At 49.4% G+C, this 21,323-nt stretch overlaps 1 protein-coding gene across 2 annotated transcripts; it reads right to left on the minus strand.

The window, feature by feature from the left end:
• Positions 1–354: 354 nt before the first annotated feature.
• Positions 355–19,063, minus strand: Lpo (lactoperoxidase). Of its 2 annotated transcripts, XM_040747899.1 has the most exons (14): positions 18,937–19,063; positions 17,858–18,058; positions 14,810–14,887; positions 13,717–13,798; positions 10,905–11,065; positions 10,281–10,398; positions 9,852–9,981; positions 8,995–9,201; positions 7,476–7,800; positions 6,848–7,008; positions 3,535–3,787; positions 2,559–2,732; positions 1,203–1,440; positions 355–1,010 (listed from the first exon to the last, which is right to left on the minus strand). In XM_040747899.1, the coding sequence occupies exons 2-14, from the start codon at positions 17,922–17,924 to the stop codon at positions 803–805; spliced, it is 2,202 nt and encodes a 733-aa protein (XP_040603833.1). In that variant the 5' UTR covers positions 17,925–18,058; positions 18,937–19,063; the 3' UTR covers positions 355–802.
• Positions 19,064–21,323: the final 2,260 nt, after the last annotated feature.

The raw sequence follows: 21,323 nt of genomic DNA on the forward strand, positions 1-21,323 counted from the left end.
AGGCTGTGTAAATACACATTGGGCCACAGAACAGTGAATGCTTTGGAGCCATCGCTCCAGAAGCTTGACAGACTCCAAGGACTGTCCAGGCCGAACAGGGTGTTTCTTAGATGACTGACAAGATCAGCTTTAGTTCCTGGGAAATCCAGGCTTGGTTACCCGTGGTACCCACAGCAGTGTCACCCCAAGCTCACTCTTACTGCTCTGTGGCATCGTCCCTCACCTCCTCCCTGCTTTGAGAGCTCTAGCCTCTCACCCAGTTACTGATCTTCCCCAGCAGACTGACTGATGCCCAGGACCTCTTAGCAACAAGACACGTCTGACTCTAAACATGTAGTTACTCATATGCAGTGGTTGCAAAGCCTGCCCCTGGGAAGGAACAGTTGGATATTTATTGAGCCCTTTGTATGAACGCCATGCTGAGTGCCACAAGCCACACCTAGAAGCAGGTGACAGTCTCTGGCTCAGGGTACTTGTCCTCTAGTCTGGAGGAGAGGAGGAAACATAAAGGTCAGAGGTCACAGCTTCAGCCAGTGCTCATTCATGCAGAGGGCAGGTGACACCTGACAAGCCGGAGGGGCGTCTTGAGCAGGTGGTTTCCACAGGCTGTGACGGTGGCTTAGAAGTGGTGGGACCTGAGTGGGAGAGCAAGAAAGGCTGAGGTGGCCTCTGATCATTATCTGGAGGGTGTGAGAAATGAACTTGGGTGCCCAACTTGAAAGGAACAGGTTATTGAACTTGTTTGAAATGACATCTTGGACCACGGGCATCTGCCGTGTAGGAAGCCGTGGGCAGGAGGTTCCTACTTCTTCACTGAGGCCCAGGGGGTGAGGTCAAGCTTCTCGATAGCAGAGCAGTCCACAAAGCTGTGGGGGTAGCTGTTGGGCTGGAATGGGTTCAGCGGGACCTTGTTGATGCCAGTGTTGTCACAGACCAGTCTCGAAAAGGACATCTTCTGTAGAGAGTCCCGCTGCTTCTCTGTGAAGACCCCAGGGTTCTCCCACCAGAACCTACAGGGATGGAGCAGGGTCGTGTCACACAGTCCAGTGGCTAGCTGCTCCCCGCACTGCCATAGGACACCCTTGGGAACGCAGAAAACCCCTCCTAGGGTGAGGTGTGGAGTCAGACCTCACGAAGCACATTGGGGACCCTGCCTAAGGGAGGGAAGGGCTGACCCTGGCCCAGACAGTGATCCCACTCACCTGTCCCCATCTCGGATCCGCTGGAATTGCTGACCCAGGAGGCAGGTCAGCAGAGGCCCTACCCGACCCCTGCGGACCAGGGGTTCAGCGATGGCCCCTAACCAGATATCAATGTTATCAGGGGTTCCATAGAGATCCATCAGCTTCTTGGCCAGCACCTCATTTCTCAGCACAGCGCTCAGCTCTTCTAGGGTCTTTGGCTGTGACAAGCCACAGAAAGCTCTCCAGGAGTTGTACCCTAGGGGAAGGAAGATAGGGCTGGCTCATCCCAGGACCTTGTCCCTTGTGTTCTCCCTTGGGGATGTAAAGCACTCTACCTCCAGAAGCTGGGAAGGTCTGGGATCAGAGCTTTTAGGACAAGGGAAACATGCTGCATGTCTTTTCATCTGTGGCTCTTCAGTCTTGGGCGAGTGTTGACACCTTACCCGAGACTTGCTATGGGTCCAGGCACTGTACCAAGTGCCGTGCAAACAATAAGAGCAAAGATGCTGGAACTCGACTCAAGTCCTATAACCAGTGTGATTGTTGATACTGACTGTCAATGTGACAAGACCTAGGCTGTGTTTGGAGACATCTCTGGACATGCTCAAGAGGGAGTTTCTCAATAGGGTTAATTGCGGTGGGAAGGTCCACCCTGAACACGGGCAGCGGCAGCCTGTGGACTGAACATGAATAGGAAGGCACCAGCATCCATCTCCTGCTACTTCCTGACCACGGCTTCACTGCGAGCAACTGTCTCATGTGGCCGACACCATGCCTTCCCTGCAGGACGGGCTGACCGTACCTTCAAACCCTGAGCCAATTTAAGCCCATCCTTCAGTCGTGTTTGCCAGGTATAGTATCATAGCAGAGGACAGGAGCAATCCAGACAACTAGCAAATGAAATCAAGCAGCCTAGCTCTTAGTAACAGCGAAACTGGTTTTCATGTGTGCAAATACAAACTCCACCAGGTCTCCCTCCTCCCCTCCCTTCATCCTCCCCTGCCCTCCTTCTCTCTGTGAAGGTTTCTCTGCGGAACTCATGCTAACTTGGAGTGGACAATCTTCTTGCCGGGGTCTCTGGGGTGCTGGGATTGTGTGCTGATAGCACCACATCTGGCGCTTCTGGGCTTTTAAACTGGTTTGATGTGTGAGTTGTTGCTCTTGTTCTCTTCTGTGACACTAAGATAACTCACGTCTCTGCACCAGGAAAGCAGAAGATTCCGTTTCCTGGATGTCTCATAAGGCTCGTTAAAATGGGCTTGTCTCTAGCATTAGGATTAATTGGCTCCTTGGAGTTCCAGAGGAGAGTGTCCAGGAGCCTCAGAAGGTAGCCAAAAAGTTCTCCAGACCAACTGAGCCCTTAGACCCACTCACCAGGCTGTCCGTGGTCTCGGCAGCGCTGTATGTTGATGGCAGCTAGGTCGAAGCCGTGAACGGTGTGATTCGGCTGGAACAGCATGTTGCGGAGTTCCCCCGTCATCATTTTATCCTGATGCGCCAGTTTGGCCTTCTTGGCCAGCAGGCCTCGAACCAGAGGATCAATTCCACCTGCAGAGGGACACCAAAGGCCATTCTTAGATAGGAATAGGGGAGGGCATCTTCCGTGCTGGGCCCTCTCTGCCCTGATACCTTCTCTCAATAGGAAACGGGAATGACCAGGTAGTTCTGGCTGGAGGTGGGAAGAGAAGAGCACAATGCAGCCTTCCCTTTGTCCCAGGGCAGGAGGAGTCCAGGCTACAGTTTCTGAGGTGACAGAAAAGGTCACTCACGGCCTGAAGGGTGAATGAATAGCAAGAGTTTTTTTTTTAATGTTTTAGTTCATGGAGTCAGCTCCTTCATTTCCCACACATTGCCCTAGAGGAAGAGGACCATATATCTTCAGGGAACAGCCCCGACTGGTTAAGCTTGAAGGAAGGTCAGTTTTGACTGAGGGATAAGAAAGCTGCACCCAGCCTATAGCACCTCATGGAGGTAGAACAGAACAATTCGCCAAGCTCACAAATTCTGTTTTCAGAGTGCAGCAACGCCTAAGGTAGGAAAAGACAGAAGAGTCTTACCCAAGTAGGAAGCCAGCTGTATGTAATGGCTATTACTTACTAAACACTCCTGTGTGTTGGGAATTACAATAGGGTGTGCTACACACCTATCTCATTTCATTTGCTATCCAATGACATAGGCTCTGTTGTTGCCCTCGTTTTACAAACAAGGAAATTAAGGCTCGGTGAGACGAATTCCCTTGTCCAAGGTCACACAGGAAGTGTCTGGAAGGTGACTCTCATGCCAGGGGTCCCTATAAGCTGGTTGTGGAATGAGAGGACCCAGGCAAGGGCACCTCCCTGAGAAGACTCACCATCTTTGACCACCCTCCAGGTGTTGAAGAAGAGCTTGTGCAGGGGGAGCTCAGGTTCTGAACCCCATGGCTGATAATTCTCATCCAGGCGGGACACAGTCGAGGGGACCTCCAGGTGGCCAAAGCGGAAAGCAAAGGTGAAGACATTGGAAATTCTCGGGTCTACAGTTTCTTTGTAGCCTTGGTACGGGGGTATCCACTTCTGTAGCTCATCACCCAGTAGGATGGGGAGATAGTCCCTAAAGGTGATGATCTGAAGGGAGACACAAGTCGTGAGGAAAGGACATGAGAAGGTGGAAACCTCTCCTCTCTGCAATGGGAGGCTATAGAGGAACAGCTGCCAAGAGAGTGGCAAATGGATAGCGTTTGTAACCAGTTTCCATTCCTATGACCATGGCAGACATTGCTAATCAATCCTGGCATCCTTTCATCTATTTCTCATGATTGTCTTCACATTGGTTATACTAACTGGTCATTTCAATTTAATGCTCTGTGCTTTAGCAACAGGATTTCTGGCTCTAATATTTTATATGGAAATAGATCACCCTTATAATTAAAAATAAGATGAGTGCCTTTTTGTTTTAGAACAGGGTGGTATAGCCTTATTTTCCTCCCCGCTCTGATGGGGATGCCCTTCTGGATATATGTTTCTCTTATTGGTTGATGAATGAAACACTGTTTGGCCAATAGAGACAGGAAGATAGGTGGGATCAAGAGACGAGGAGAATTCTGGGAAAGGTAGGCAGAGATAGACCTCGGAGAGACACCATGTAGCCACCAAAGTAACAGGTTCAGGCATTCTCTGGGAAGCCAAGACCACGTGGAAATATATATATATATATTTATAGAAATGGGTTAATAAGTAAGACAGAGCTAGCCAATAAGAAGTCCTAGCCAGCCAGGTGTTGGTAGCACACACCTTTAACGTCAGCACTCGGGAGGCAGAGGCAGGCAGATCTCTGTGAGTTTGAGGCCAGCCTGGTCTACAGAGTGAGACTGCTATTTCCAACTCAAAGAAACAACTCTAAAACGACAGCAACAATACCACATGGCTGTGGTGATACACACCTCTAATCCCAGGGCTGGCGGTGTGAGGCATGAGGATTGGGAGTTGGAGGTCAGCTTTGTCTACACAGGGAGTCTGAGGTCAGCCTGTGCAACAGGAGACTAGTGAGACCGGAGAGAGGCTCCGTGCTTAAGAGCACTTGCTGCTCTCCTGGAGGACCTGAGTCCAGTTCCAACACCCACATCAGAAGGTTCATAGCCATCTGTAACTCCAGGGGACCTCACACCCCCTGTGGACTACATAAAGATACACATAAGTTAAAACTTCAAGAAGATACTCTGAAAGCTAGAAAAAGAATATGAACTATCTGGGGAACCCAGAATTTGAGGAATGACCATGTGGTGAGTTCTATCCCCAGACAGGACTGGTTGCAGAAGCTTAACAGAGACATGCAGAAAGAAGCCAAGTTATGTCTGCTCTTTTCAGAGACTAAGGGCCAGGGAAACCCTGTGCAGACTAGCAGAGAGCCCCAACCCCTACCTCACACACAAGCCCTCCAGAGCCCAGCCAAGCTTCCCTGCTCCTCAGTCCAGGTGACAGACCATCTCAGCCTTCTGGGGGGCAGTGGAACACTGATTCCTCTCACCCTTGGCTCCTCACCAAGGAGACCCAGGCATGGTGGCTTCTGCTTCTATAGGAGGTTGCTTAGCAACAACAGAGAGCCAGAAAAAACCAACTTTGGAGCCCTGAATCAGCACCAGCAGGAATGGAATGGGAAGTTCATATGCACTGGAAGAATGAAGAGGACCATTGGGCACTGGAAGGACCTGGAACCAAGCTGTCACTGGAACGGAAACAAAAGCAGACTAGAACCTGTGTGCTAGACCTCAGCAGGGTAAAGACAAGCTAGAGCAAAGATTCAGATAGTATTAAAGTCACTGGAATGTTCAGTAATACTTCGAGCCAGGAAAACCGCAGTTTGAGTGAGAAAATGCATCAACTGATGCCAATAGTGACAGGAGTCAGATGAGTTAGTTCATAAGGAGTTTATGCAGCCCTGGGGAGATGGCCCAGTCAGCAGAACGCTTTGCTTTGCAAGCACAAAGACCTGCTTTGCTCCCCAGAACACAGAGCTGGGGAGGCAGAGGCAGGTAGATCCCTGCAGCTTGTGGGCCGGCCAGCCTAGCCTACTGTGTAAGTTCCAAGCTAAAGTATGTGCTTAGTTTTCTGAAGGAATGACACATGAGGGAGTCTGACCTCTGACCTCCACATACACATATGTACATGCAAACCCCCAGACACATATGCATACCCCAAGCACGCGGACAAACACATAGTGTGTAATTTATTTGCTGCAGTGTTTCAGATTGAACCCAGAGCCTTGACTGTCTAGGCCTGCACTCTGCCACTGAGATGCAGCCCTGCCTACAGCTGATAACGATTTTAAAGTCACCATCTTAAAGATGCCTCATCAGAATACAGGTTTTCCTGAAACCGGTGGGAAAGGGAATCATCTCAGCAAAGAAGTTTTAAAAGTAAAAAAGTAACAAAATTATGGAATTGAAAATGCACTACTTGAAATAATAGTAATAATACAGGAATAATAAGCTTGAGTCCACTCAGCAGTGGAGTGGAAATAACAGAGGCTAGACATGGGAAAGATGAGCTGAAGTTAGTCACCCACACAACAGGAGAAAATAGGCTAATACAGAACCTCCAGCAGACCCTGGGGATCGTATCTACTTAGCGCCCAGATACGATGTTGAACACTCATGAGCTCAGAGCTCAGAAGGAAGAGGCTGGAGTATCGGAAGGTCACAGTCAGTGTGGGCTAAATGAGACCCTATCTTAAAATCCAACCAACCCACCACACACACACACACACACACACACACACACACACACACACACACACACACACACACACAGTTCTTTCAGTTAGTTGATAAAGCAATCCAAACTCAAGAATGTCTATGGCATGTAGCTTACAGAGAGAGAATTCAAGAAGAAGAGAAATGAAAATAGCTGAAGTCATTGCAAGGGAAGAGCCTCAATCGTGAGAGAACCTGTGGGTGCAGTGATGGGAACGGGGCAGGCTCATGGAGGACCACACATGGATGACTCCCCACATCCGGAACGTGGGGTATGTTTTAAAGCAGGGAGCTGATCAGGTGCTTGGAGAGGGGCGCAGGAGAGGAAGGAGTGAGGAAGAGTGTGGGAACAGCAGGCAGCTGGAGCTGCTGCACAGACAGCAGAGGTGGGAGCTGGCGCAGGCGGCTCCGAGTGGCAGGTGCTCCTTCTCCGTACCTGTATGAGGGCTCCCATGATTCTCCTGGCTTCCTGATAGAGCTTCTCACCATCCCACTGGGGGTTGAGTCTGCTCAGCTCTCTGGCCAGTCGGTTGTGCTCCCGGAGAAACAGCGTATGGGATGTGGCCAGCAAAATCTGCTCCGAGGCGCGGGAGTCTCCTAAAAGTCCAAAAGGCAGGAAGATGGGTTCTTTCTAAGCGGGACCAGGAACAGGAACCTGCACACAGAAAGATGGAGCCCCCAGGACTCTCTCCAAAGCCCCTCCTTCAAGGAAGTCTAAAGGAAATCAGGTGGAGAGCGACAGACGAGGGACATGGTGGGATTATGGAACTGTACCACCAAGCTGGGCTAGAACTATACCCAAGGAACACAAGGAAGATTTATATGAAAATACTAATGACTAACTTTGGTGGATGACGGGGATATGTGGGTTTTCTTTGTGTCTTTTTCTGGACTTATTTTGTTCTGCAGTGAACACTTATCTGGGCCCTTTCTCTACTCCTTGTTCAGTGCTGCAGATAGTGGAGGCTTGGGGCATTGTCCTGGAAAGGTGCTGGGACGGAGAAGCTTCCTTGGATGATCCCTTTGTCCCTTAGCCCCTTTCTTTTTCCCCAGACTCGACTTACCTGCCAGGAAGCAGGGAACGCCAGCCGTTCTGTTGATGACCTCACAGGGGCTGGGCTTCACATTGACAAAAGGCAGGAGGGGCCGTCCGTGATCTGAGACCTCTTCATTGACAGCCATGAGACCCAGGGGGCTGCTGAGGTTTCGAAGTCGATTTGCCAGGCTTGGCTCAGAACCATACACCATGCTAGCATCCATGAAAGAAGTTAGAGCATTGATTTGTTCTCGGGCCAGGGATTGGTAAGGTGATGTAGGGCAGACAAATCCAGCTCTGAAGAAAGGCAGGCATTTCCCCTGAGTCTTCAATTTAGGGTCACCCTTGGGAAACTGTAGAGAGATGGTTTGGGAAATGACTGCATGAGGACCAAACATCTGTCCCCTGGTCACCCTCCCCAGGGTCAGTCTGGTAGAAAAGATGTTCACGCACTCTTGTGGGACTTTTGCCAGACACTGGCCCTAGATGCCTCCTTCTGACATTATACTTCCTGGGCCCATAACACTCCAAAGTTCATTATACCCTGATGTGCAAGAACAGAAAATAATGATTCATTCTTTCACAGCAAGAGCTCTGAAATGGCAGGATTTCCTGAGAGCCCCAGACAGGCAAGCAATGTATGACATGAGCCTTAGTAATTAGTCCTGAAATAGCAACCATGGAATTCCACGTGCCAGCCTGGATGCATACTTCACCTCATTCTGTCCCCCAGAGAGCCTGTGAGTCTCTTACACATGAGAAACAGTGTCAATAAATTAACTTGCCTCAGCACCCACAAACTAGGAGGGAAAAATGTGAGACTCAAGTCTGGATCAGCCTCAGTTCATGGTGCAGTTTTTTTCTTTTTTTTGTTTTGCTTGTTTGTTTGTGTTTTTTTTTTTCACCACAACCCAGTCTTGATTTGTTGTCGAGTAAACAAATAACTCTGTAAATGCAAACTCTATGGTTAAGACGAGGAGACTATTGCAAATCCCTCTCCTGCTGGGCATTCCATATCCTTGCTGCTCACTGAGTCACTAATCTGCTTCCAGCTCCTTCGGGGAAAGGGCAACATGCAGCAGACTTCCATAAACCAAGCATAGGATGAATCCCATGGCTGAAAGGTGGTGGGTGGGTGGGACAGATGGATATGTCTTGATAAAAGTCAGATTCTATCTCCCAACATGGGTGGGGCCTTGAGATTTTGGGTTTCTAATAAATCCCCCCGGAGACTTAGATGCTGCTGGGTGATATAGACGAGCTCAGACTTCCTAATCCTGTCAATAGTTCGCGTGCTCGTTTCTATGCCAGCCTGCTGCTCTTGAGCGCAAACACAGTATCTTGCCGTTGAATCCCTGGTGCTTGCGCCTTTCCCTGGCGCAGAGTAGGTTCTTATTGTCTGATTACTGAGTGGATGGATGAGCCTATGAGTGGATGGGGAGCTGTGACGTCAGGATCAAGAGGTCCTGATCTTTGGGCTGGAAGTGTGTGCTACACTGGAAGCTGCACGGGGCGTCAGGGACATCTACCTGGAGGCAGAGGCCTACCATGATGGGAAAGCAGTTGTCTCCCTGGATGCAGAGTTCATCGCACTGGGCTTTGGAGTAGTTGTCGCTCCCCATCTCAGTTTCAGGGGCAAAGTCCAGATCGTGGTCCACGATCTGACCCCACTGCATGAAGAGCAGAGATCTGTTTTGGTCCAGAATTTCCTCCTCATTCAGATAGTCAAGGACCTGGTTAGAGACGTCACGGGGCTGCAGGTAGAGAGGAGGGGAGTCAGGCTGGAGGAAAGCATGCTTTGCGGCGTCAGATCCTACCACAGATTGTTAGGGAATCTACAATGCAATCCCCAACGAGGAGGGGTGAATGGTAACTTTGTAGATGAGGACCCGGCCTTAGAGAGGGGAGTCAATGCAGCTACAAAGGGGTAGGATGGGATTGAACCTACGTCTGTGTGACTGGACAATGGTCAAACGTCCTTACTATGGAGAGAGAAAGCCAAGGCAGGCTGATGCTGACATGCCTGTGACAGACGTGCCAGGTTTCTGGGCATGGGAAGAAGGACCCTGGGGAGGGACTGCCAGCTCAGATGAGGGCAACAGATCAGACCTGCAGTAAAACGACAGCTGGTGCACTCCAGGGGCTGGGGCAGGATAGGCGCAAGTAGAATAGAGAGAGGAAACCATCTGCCTGGGAGACCCCAGGGTATCAGGCCTGTGACAGTTGGGACATTACCGCCACCACCTGGCTGGGCCCCGGGCTCTGCCGCCCTCTCGTGGCGGTTCGGGGAACATATCGCTAGGGTGCAAGTCCTAATTTGAGTTGCGCCTCCCCTTTTCCTTTTTGGGTGCTGTGTCTTGTGTGTGGTTCCTTGCCTCCCATCCTGTGCCCCGCCCTTCTTCACCTGCGGTAGAGGGAAGCCGTTCCGCGTCTTCCCTGGCGTCCACCCGAAGGGGAGGGAGAGCCCGTCTTCATACTCTGCGGGCAGCCATCGAGCCAGCGCCCTGTTGGCGGATCCCAGCTCTGGATTCTTCCTGAAACCCAGCAAGACAGCTCTGAGCTTTGGCAGGTGACCTCATGGTACCCTGCCTTCACCCTGGTACCCTTAACCTGAGCTCTGCAGGAGGGAAAGAGGATGCGGAGGAGGGGCCCTGTGGGGGTCTGCATTTTCCCAAGCCCAGGACATGGGACTGTCTGCTCGATGGAAAGGGCCGCTCCCAGTGGGTCACAGTGACCTCACTGGAGATGAGGGATCTTTAAAGGGATCCAGTAGTTGTGCCTGCAAAGCCCAAGGGGCAGAGATGCTTGCTGGAGTGGTGGCTGGTAGGGTCACCTGTTGTTACAGTCTCCAGTGATGGTCCGGTAAGGGTTGCTTATGTTGCAAGTCACTGTCGGAGCCGGGTGACCACAGCCCACTTCCCAAGAGAGCGAAGTCAAGTCCAGGCCTTGGCCTGAAACAGAAGAGAAACCCAAACAGGGCGGAGTTCTGAGACACTGCCAACAGGCAGGGGGTCAGACTAGAGGTGACAGTTCAGTGTTCCCCAGAACAGGCTAGAAGTTTCACCTCGTGAGAGCAATCTCATATGACACTGGTGGCTTACAGCTCCTCTCCATCTGCAGTAGTGAGGACCCTGGTCTGGGGCCAGAAACCCTGTTTATTGACTTTGGCATTTCCTCCAGGCAGTCACTTACAAACTGTCACAACACACTGAGCACAAATGTTCCTTCTCTATCAGTTGACATTATAACCTTGTCACGAGTTCTTTCATCTGCAAAAGGGACATTGGCTTAGCTGTCCCTGAAGGCCCTCTGAGCTCTGCCAGTGTGGCCTTTGGGTTTAACTAAGAAGGAAGACAGACACGCCTCTTGGTGGAGATAGTCCCTAGCAGCTTTTGGTGGGCTCTGTCTGTACTCATGGTCCCTCCCTGTCATTAGAGGGCTAGTGAACTGTCTGTACCTGTGACATTGGTCAAGGGCACCATCCTCCTCAGTCTTTTTAGAGACTGCTCCCACACCTGCCCGACGCGGATGGCTGTGCGTGTCCGGCCTTTGGCTTGCTTGAGGTACCCTGAGAGGTGACGGACGGTAGGAGCCAGGTTGCTCATGTCAGTCTTCAGCCTGCGGCAGGAACCAGTGGGGCTCATGAGTTGACTCTGCGGAAGTTTGTCGGTAGCTCACAGGAGAGGGGCAAGGGAGTGTGTGAACGGGGGAGACACAGGGTTTCTGAGAAGGAAACATGGGCTCTCAGCATCTCCCCCTTGTCTCGTCTGGTGCTGCTGGAAAAACCTCTTTGGGGAGAAGGAAACCACTGTGGCTATGAAGCATAGCTAAGTCTGACCTTACGTAAAGCCGGTGGATGGATCAAAAGAGCCCCAAAATCAAAAGATTGTACCTGGATGGCTGTGTCAGAACTAACTGGTTATCTTAAGACCACCCAAGTCCTGCAACAGATGAATCTAGACTTGAGAACTCCTGCTACACTGCTGAGCCTCATAACCTAAGAATTTTAGGACCGGGACATGAATGGGCCTCCATTTCTGCTCAAGCATCTGACCCTAGAGCTAGTGTAGAGTCTGTGCCCAGAAGCACCCAACCTCATGTCAACCGTCTCAGGGAAGCTCAGTCTTAGCGCTTTATCTTCCACGTGCAAAACAAGAGTCCTCAAGGCCTTCCACTGTGAAGTCTATGGCAATTCAGAGAGGCTAGGGACTTAAAGATCCTCCTGCCTCACTGTTCCTCAGTTTCCTAGTGTGTGAGATCTCTCTATGAGGCCCTTGTCTCTAAGGCTCTGAAATATTGAAAATGGCTCAGGTTTTCACAAAACCAGTCTTCTGGTTATGTTTAACTCACTGGCTACAATGCCTGTCTTGTCTCTTCATATTAGGCCATTAGCTTCGTTTAAAGTGCTGTGGGTGTCATGGCTTATCCCAAGGGCCGAATGAGATGAGAAGAAAGGCAAAGGAGGGCCAGCCCTAGCCTAACCTCCCTACAAAGAGCCACGCTGCCTTTAAAGGTGGCAACACCTTTAACCCCAGAACTCAGCCTGCTCTACAAAGCAAGTCCCAGGACAGCCAGGGCTGTTATACAGAAAAACCCTGTCTTGAAAAAACAAAACAAAACACAAACAACCCCCAAAACAAACTAACCCCCCCAAACCAATCCAAAACAAACAAAAAACCCGCAAGATTTTATCATGCAACAGCTCTGGCTAGCCTGGAATTCAATATGTAGACCAGGCTGGCCTCAAACTTACAGAGGTCTGCCTGCCTCTGCCTCTTGGGTGCCTGGATTAAAGTCACACAATACCATGCACATCCTTTTTCTGTTTTTATGAGACAGTGTAGCTCTGTAGCCCAGAGGGGGTGGGGTCAGGTCTAAAGCCAGATGCCCCAAGCACAGGTTCGGAGCTCTCAGTGCAGGCCAGAGAACTTTCCAGGTCTTTGAGTTGATAACAGATTTCTTTACACACTCAGAAAAGTACCCAAAGAGAGGCCCTACTAAGCCACTGAGATGTTCAGGACTAGTGGATTTGTCATCCCTGGCTTCCCTGCTCCTCTCTCCACTCAGCCCCCAAGGACAGTGGGTGGGGGGAGTCCTGAACAAGGGAGAGGACCTCTGGGCTCCCTCTTGTCACCGCAGAGCCCAAGCACTTCAGAGTCAAGGAAGCCAACTCCTTAGGCTGACCTTTGAACTTGTGAAATGACACAGTTCCTGGGGACTAAAAGCAATCTAAAAGTCACCCACAAAAATCATGGACTAGAGAGCTCACCCAGCGATGAGGCTGAGAGACAGAACTATGAAGGATTGAAGACGTCTTCTACGCACTGCTATGGCCATCCTCCCTCCCCCCACCCCGACTGGGGATTGAACCCACAGCTTTGCACTTGCTTGGCTAGGACTCTGTCACTGTGGCACTGAGCTACATCCGCAGCTCTCTTTGCCCCTTACTGGTGGAAGGTAGACTTCCTGAGGGAAGGAACTGGTCCGAATTGCTGGTTTCATGAGCTCCAGCCCCTTCACAGGGTAGATGGTGGTTTGATCTGCTGCTCAGGTGCCTCAGATCCATCAGGAGGGTTTGTCCAGCTGCTGTGGGTGCAGCCCCCAAAGGATCACTGCTGCAGCCTCATTAGACACTTGCTCCTGAGCCCTTGTGGCTGCCTGGTTAGCGGTTCCCAGTAACAGCACCAGCATACTTAACTCTTGCCATTGGAGCCCCAAGTCTGGGCCACATCAGCCTTATGTGGGTATGTGAAAGCTATACCCTCTTGCTCCAAGGTGGGGCAGACTCCACAGTACACCATACACTCTAGGTCTCTCTGGGTGGTGGCGGGTTGGCCAGGTTGAGGCCACACTGCAAACTGTGTCCTCATTTAAATTTGTATTATGTGGCAACTTCCTCAAGGACACATCTCTGGTAAACTACCTGCACGGACTCCGTGCTTGTGGTTCTGTTTCTGGAGCGCCTGACCCAAGTACATTAGTTAAATTAAAAACTTCCTGAGTCTGGCAGGCATAATCAAAGGAAACCCGGGGCCACAAGGAGGGAAGTCCTTTTGGAGTTTCACTGGGTGTCCTCTCAAGACCATTAGAAGCTGGGATTTGGGGACTTGGAAGCTGTTGTTCCTATTTGCTACCTACGTGGTGGGGGTGGAGGTGGAAGGGCAAGTTTTATAATTCCTTTGGCTCCCTGGCTTGTTGGGGCTGGTCTAGGTGCACTTGTCAGTCGCCTGGAAAGGGAGTTCACACACATGTCTGCATGTCTCACTTACCTGTCCCGGGAATCCAGGAAGGCCTTGTTGACCTGGACCTTGACCTCATCCACTGTTTCACGGATGGTGGCAGTTCTTGTAGCTTGGGGAGGCAAAAGTAGGAAGCAGGATATCACGTATCACTCCTGAGTTCCCCTTACTTCTGCTTTCCTCTCAGCCATCATCTTATATCTCAAACCAGTGCAGGTAGGGAACTAAGGACACTTTCCAAGGCTCCCTAAAACAGTGGTTATCAACCTCCCTAATGACTTCCCAGCCATAAAATTATTTTCAGTGCTACTTCATGACTGTAATTTTGATATTGTTTATGAATCATAATGTCAATATCTGATATTTCCCATGGTCTTAGGTGACACTTGGGAAAGGGTCATTCAACCCCTCAAAGGGGTCTTGACTTGCAGATTGAGAACAATATCCTTAAAAGAAGGAGACACAGAGTGGGAAGAGTCCAGTCTGCTCTTCAGCAAGATGTCAAAATTCCTGGGAGTGCCCAGGAAGAGGATGTCCAGTGTGACCACTCAGCTTGGGCTTCCTGGTTTCTGGTGAGATGGTCTTGTGGGTCCTTAAGCAAGCCTCTCAGAATTTACCCAATAGCCAGGACGCTGGAGCAAGGAACGTGAGGATACTAAAGGAAAGATGTGCTCCTTGATCGCCTCAGGTTGGGGTATGGAGTACAAGAGGCAGCATCTATTCCCTTCAAGGAGAGTACCGTGGGTTAAACTGTGTCTGGTTGGAAGGTTCAGCGTGTGACCTTATTTCCAAATAGTCTCTACAGATATGATTAATTCAGATGAGGTCATGCTAATGATCGTGAACCCAAAGTTCAGTGAATGGTGGGAAAAGATACACAGAGAGGACACATAGAGACAGGGTTACAAGCCAAGGAAACTGAAGATGTCTGGAGCCATCAGAAGCTGGAACAGACAAGGGAGCCCCTTAGAGCCTTCGGGAGGAACATGGCGCTTCCATTACCTTCACCTTGGATCTCTAGCCTTCTGGGTGTGTGACTAAACCTATATTGTCCCCAGCCACACAGCTTCTAGTGCTTTTGTCCCAGCCTTATTCCAAGAAGTGAATACAGTATGGCACTTACCGTTTCTGGTAGATGCTGCCATCTGGAGCAAGGTCAGGGAAGCCAGGAGGGCTGGGAGGCGCAGAAGGACTTTCATTGCTGAAAAGAGACCAGGGTCATACTAGGAGCTTCACTGGGCCCCACGGAAAGAGATGGAATCTCAGAAAATAGGAAAGCCAGGGTGAAACCAGATGCCGTGGCCACGCGCACTCATGGTGTGCACAGACTGGGAGAGCCAGGAAGATGAGGGAAAAGAAGCTTGAGGGTCCGAGGCCCTGAGTTCTACTCTGTGGTCGCCCCACCCAGCACCTGGAGCCTGGGAAAATTACTTAACACTGGGCCACTGGCCTGCCAGTAAGGGGACAGGGTCAAATGACCTAGGATGTCCCATTATGCCCGGGGAGCCCGGGCTGGTTATGTCACAGTTAGGAGAAATGTTTCCAAGCCTCCCTTCTTCTCCAGAGAGCTTGGTTCCTGCTAGCCAGGCTCCTCTTGGGTGGCACAGGGCGTGGGCTGGGAGAGGACACCACACCATTCCTCAAAATTTCCACCAGGCTTTCCCCTCCCTCAAAAAAAATCAACTTGGTGGGAACATATGGAAGAAGGTTGGGACAAACCTGAGTTTCCCTGGGCCCACAGCTGTGTCTGGGGCCGCCTGCAGAGCCTCAGTTCCTACACTGACGTCCTCATCATGACTTCTCACTCTAAGCCTAAATCACCAGACTAAAATTTGAGCAGTTTTGTCTCCTCTTCCTCCATTCCTTTCTTGATTTCTTCTCTCCCCACTCCCTCTCCCTCCTGCTGGTGACTCGGGGCTTGTCCACATTAGGCAAGTGTCCTATGATTTATCAGCGTGCCTGGCCCTCCAAGGCCTCCCCCTACCTTTTTCAATGTATCTTTCATAAGATAACTTTAGAGAAACGGGAAGATATGAATAAATATCTCTCTGGCCAAGACTTTTTTCAAAACAGGTTTTCTCTGTGTAGGTCCAGGTGTCCTGGAACTCGCTCTGTAGCCCAGGCTGGCCTTGAACTCATAATCCTCCTGTCTCAGCCTGAGCACGAAGATGTCTGCCCCACACCTTTCTGTTAGTGTTTCTTTGTGACTACAGGACTCTCACAGAATCTGTTGAGTCAACAAAATGTGATTTTACAGTGTTGCTGAGGTGTTTTTGTTTTTAACAGTGTTTATAAAAACAGTATACATGTCTCCACCATTACAATGTAAACCACACAACACAGAAACGTTGAATGTTCGAATCTTGTAAAGTCGAGGCTCTGGACCTATTGAACACCCACCCTCCCATTTCCTCCTCCTTCCAGCCTGAGCAACCACCATACCTGATTAGTTAACCTAGCTACTCATTTCTTTTGAGGCACACACATACTTTCTTTACTAGGAAGAGGAAGAAAGAATTCAAGGCCAAAGCTGAATTATTCTCCGTGCCATGGCCGAGGTTCCTGGTTGGTGTGGAGGAAGGGTGTGTGGCTAAAAGCAGAGCCAGGCAAATATGGGGTCATAACATGGAAAACAGGTGTGCAAACAGCGTGGAAAGACTGTAGCCCAATGCAGCCTGGGTAAAGCATGCAGAGTATTGGGTTTCTGTGCTATCTAAGGTGTTTACCTGCATCCTTGGCCTCGTGTTCAGTTTGGGCATGTCCCAGACCCCTCAGTCTTCATCTTGCCCTGAGACTCAGCATGCTCTGAAGAGAGACCCAATGCTTCTTTTTCCCCTGTGTGTGTGTGTGTGTGTGTGTGTGTGTGTGTGTGTGTGTGTGTGTCGGGGGCAGGGGGACACAACCCCAAGCCTCTACTCAGACAGTGTCCTTTCTGCCTCAACACCCCAGCCAGATGTCTCCTCCTTTATGAAGCTTATCAGATTTCTCTGGGAAAAGTTAGGTCATTCCCCTCTTGTCCCACCTGAGTGTTTTGTTCATATCTTTTCATGTCTGTTTTCATATGAGACCATGAGTTCCTGGAAGTCAATGCCTTATTTAGTTCTTTTGGCTTCTTGTGTGTCTAAGCATAGCATTGGTACAGAATAGCACTGAGCACATGCTGAGTGAGTGACAGTGGAGAAGCTTGGCATCTGGAGGTTGCATGGGGTCAAAGTGCTGACAGTCTCTTAGCCAATTTCTCATACTGTAGCATGCGTAAGAATCTGCTAATGAGCTTGGAAAAATACAGACTATGGCTTAGGAGGTGGCAGGGGGGCCAGTGTCTACACCTCCAGCAAGGCCACAGGCAATTGTTTGGCTCTGAAGACCACACTGCAACGAGTACTGTGACCTTCCAGAGTTTGACCCTCACATTTGCAAGTCACCAAGGAGATTGGAAGACTGAGTGGGAAGGAATTGTAGAATTCATTTCCACCAATGGCAAGAACCTTGTTGAGGTTGATGGTGGAAAGAGCCATCTGGAAAACCAATAACCATCTCCAGGAAGAACACGATTTGACCTTTCAGACAGCTCCAGAATAAAGAGGAGACAGCTGCAATTTTATATGATAGATGATATGTATCTCTGTTTCACATATTACATATCTCATTTGATATTTGATCACACATGCATGCACATGTACATGCACACACACACACACACACACACACACACGTGCGCGCGTGAGATTTTCATTCACAGAAGTTCCTGGCTCATAAACTCCCTCTCTAAATTAGGATATAGAAACTGTTGCTGTGTTTTCTGAGGAACATTGTAGAAACTCTCTAGTTGCCACCCACGCATCTTTCTGTATTGACACTGACCGTGAAATCTGATGATGGAGCCTAACCCTCCTGTCTCAGAAGGGATCCTGCCCTGTGTCTGGGAGGGTGGGAAGAACACTGCTCTAAGAAGCTAAGAAGAATCTCAACAGACAAGCCTTGCTGGGATTCCCCCGCTCAGCCTATTGGTAGTAGGTCTAGCCGGCTGTCTAGGCTTATATTGTACTTATGCTATAAAGATCTCCATAAAACTCCCAATGGCTTCCAGATGCTTGTACATGTGGAAGTTGCTGGAAGGCGGTGTGCCCAGAGAGAGCAGAGTCGCTTCATGCACCTTCTCAATACTTACTTGCTCTGAGCGCTCTTTCATCTGTGTCCCTTGAAATAACCAAGTGTTCCCTTGAGTTACTGAGCATCTCCAGCAAGATGATCAAATTTGAGGAGGCATCCTGGGGACACAGTCAGAAGCACAGGCAGAGCCACCTGGAGCTTGTGACTGGAGTCTGAAATCAGCGTTCAGCCTTGGGGACGAGCTCTCCACCTGTGAGATCTGATGATATCCCCAGGTAGAGACCGTCAGAACTGACTGGGATTAGGAACACCCAGCTGGCATCCAGCTACTTGCTTGTGGGTGGGGAATTCTCCCAGACCTTGTGTCAGAAGCAGGCTGTGACAGGCCAGTATGAGAAACTGAGTTTGAGATTGAGTTTATTTTCCTTCTATATTCTCAGCGGCTTTTCTCAAGCTCTCCGTGGCAGAAAAGCTCCAGCAGCCTTTGCCTAGCTGGAGGTGAGATACTGGGTATGTGCTGAATATAGCTAGTTACATAAAAAGCAATGCAATTCAACCCTCCCCAAAGGAAGCCCATCTAATACTGTTACACTTCAGGTACCTGGTAGAGACCAGAGGGACCCCAGAATGTTTAAAACAGCAGGGACTAAACCGTCAGGGCTGACCAGATATTCAGATCTGCTGCAGCCAGCAGGCATGAAGATGAAGATCCAAGAGCGCTGGCTTAGAGACCCCCCTCTCGGAAACATGACATCATCTTGCTACAGAGGACGGCGATCATTTCACAGCTGTCCACAGAACATCACATTCAGTACTGTCTCCCGACTTTCTGAGCTACCCCAGACTCCTGTCTTGGGCCTCAGTTTCCATACAGCACAGATGAGAAAGGTTCAGGGAACCTTCTAGACCTGTCAGTTTATGACTCTGCCTGGTTTCCTGTGCAGAAAAGGCTCCTTGCCCTGCAGCGGATTTAGTCACCCCTACAACCCACAGGAAGAAGTTGCCAATCGGTAGGTAAATCTGGCACCAGAAAATGCCCCAGGAAGACAAGTCTAAATCTAGGACTACACGTTCTCCAGTCCTCATGAGGTTTCATCATCCACTTTGCAGGAACCAGGAAAGGTTAACTTGTCTTACCTGCCATGTGCCTTGGCCTCCCGTGGCAGCTAGAGAACTGTTCTGCTGAGATGCATGGGTCTTTTATATGCTCCTGTAAGAATGTGCTTATGGGAAAGGCCCAGAGGGAAGGATTTTGAGAGGCTGAAGTGACTTAGAGGACACAGTCAGGCTCAGCAGGGAACACCCTGTGACTCCAGGCAGATGCAACAAGGAAGCTATCGGATGACAGGGTATTGATGCAATATCGCTGAGTAGGCAAAGTTACCCCTTCCCACTTTCCAGCCTCAATTTGCAGCCTGCTTTAGCCCCAGAAGGTGCAACTCCAAGCCCTGTGCATGCTGGGTCTGAATTGATCGTCTAACTAGGTCTAATTAAACGAGTCTCACCATTATTCATTTGCTCAGCATGGTTTACTTCCTCCCTTCCCTTCTACCATATATGTAGGATCAATGGACTCATTTTTGTATTTAGGGTGCTTAAGCAACATTAATTTGGGGGATCAAAATCTTAAAAGACTTACTTTTTGAAAGGAGTCACCAGAGGTAAGCAGAGTCCTCACCTATCATCAGATGGTGGTGGGCTGCTGTCCCCTCAAATCGCTTCTCCTTCCAGGGTCTTGCGTCGTGCAGGGGTAAAATCAAAGGTTGGTTTTGATGGTTTTCATGGTTCTTCAACTTCACGCCTTTTATAGGGTGTCTCTTTAAGATGGCCTCAGAAATTATTGATGGAAAGCCCAGAGATTAATATATAACTTTTATTTCAGTATCTTGGAAAGAGTCAAGTGTGTTAGAAGTGAAAAAGAAGGAAATGGACCAGAGGAAACAGAATTTTTTAATGTGTCTTAGAAGACGGAAAACTTAAATAGGCTGTATAAAATCGTACTTTGAATTGGAAACTCTTAAAGAGGACATTTGTCCACTACAATCCAGACCACTAGTTTCACCTTTAGGAAAGTTCCAGCCTGTCTCTAGTCGCTCAAATATATCTAAAGACTATTTCTATTTTTCTTTCTTGTTGCTTTTGAAACAAAGTCTCCCTCTGTAGTCCCAGCTGTCTCAGATCTCATTATGTAGCCCAGGTTGGCCTCAGCGTCACACAATCTTCCTCCCTCAGCTTCCACGGTGCTGGGATCACAGGTATGAACCACCGGCTTAAAGGCCATTCCTCTTTTTGAAGAATGCGGGCAAACGGGCTTGCCATCTCAGAAGAAGGCTGATGCCCAGCAAAGGGCTCAGACATCAGGCTCTTCTTGTTTTTGTTGAGAGGCATCCCAACTCCTCAGCCAAGCCTCCTGAATGTCGGAGCCTATTTCTGTTCAGGAAGCTCTGTCTGCAGATGGATTTTATTTGAAAGTGGTTGTGCTTGGAATCAATTTCAGACCAGAACACCAAGTCATGTCAAGATGGAGCTTCTTCTAGAATGTTCCATGGGATAACACGGTGTCCTCTGAAAAATATATGGTGAACTATTCCAGTCACAGTACCAACAAAATGCAGGTCCAGCATCTCTGCATCTGATGCACTATGTCCTTGGTTTGGTCAGGGATGGAGCTGCATCAGCACCAAACCTATATGGCCTATTCCTCAATGTTGGTATGAAGTATCACTCAGCATGAAGGATACCTGTGGATGTGCCATGTCCTGTAGCTGACTGTATTTTTCATAGCATTGCAGACATTACACTAATAGCTTGTTTACATGGCCTCTCATTCTGTCTAAATCTTCTTAGCATAAGTTGCTGTCTCTCCAGTAGAGAACTGGCAAATTGGTCTGAGAAATGGAGGCTAGGAGACTGAAAGTTCAGAAGCTAAAAATTACAGAAATTTCTCATAACTCAGCACAGAGGTTTCAGGATATTTTAGCAATTGCAACAGCAACAGCAGGAACAGGGCTTGCCCTGTGAAGTGAAGGTGCAGACAGTAGACCCCTGCATCAACCACAAACAGCCACACACACTACAGACATGCACATAGAGATACACACAGACACATAGACACAGATACATACACATATACACAGAGACAGAGACACACAGAGACACACAGACATAGACACACACACCACACAGACACACACATACACACAGACACACACACACAGAGACACACACACACTTACACACAGACACACACAGAGACACACAGAGACACACACTTACACACAGACACACACCACACACACACACTTACACACAGACACACACCACACACACACTTACACACAGACACAGACACAGATACACTTACACACACACACTTACACACAGACACACACAGAGACACACACATACACACAGACACACAGATACACACACAGAGACACACACACACTTACACACAGACACACACAGAGATACACACTTACACAAGACACACACCACACACACACTTACACACACACTTACAC

The sequence above is a fragment of the Mesocricetus auratus genome, unplaced genomic scaffold, assembly GCF_017639785.1.
Source record: "Mesocricetus auratus isolate SY011 unplaced genomic scaffold, BCM_Maur_2.0 Super-Scaffold_100007, whole genome shotgun sequence".
NCBI classification, from domain to species: domain Eukaryota; kingdom Metazoa; phylum Chordata; class Mammalia; order Rodentia; family Cricetidae; genus Mesocricetus; species Mesocricetus auratus.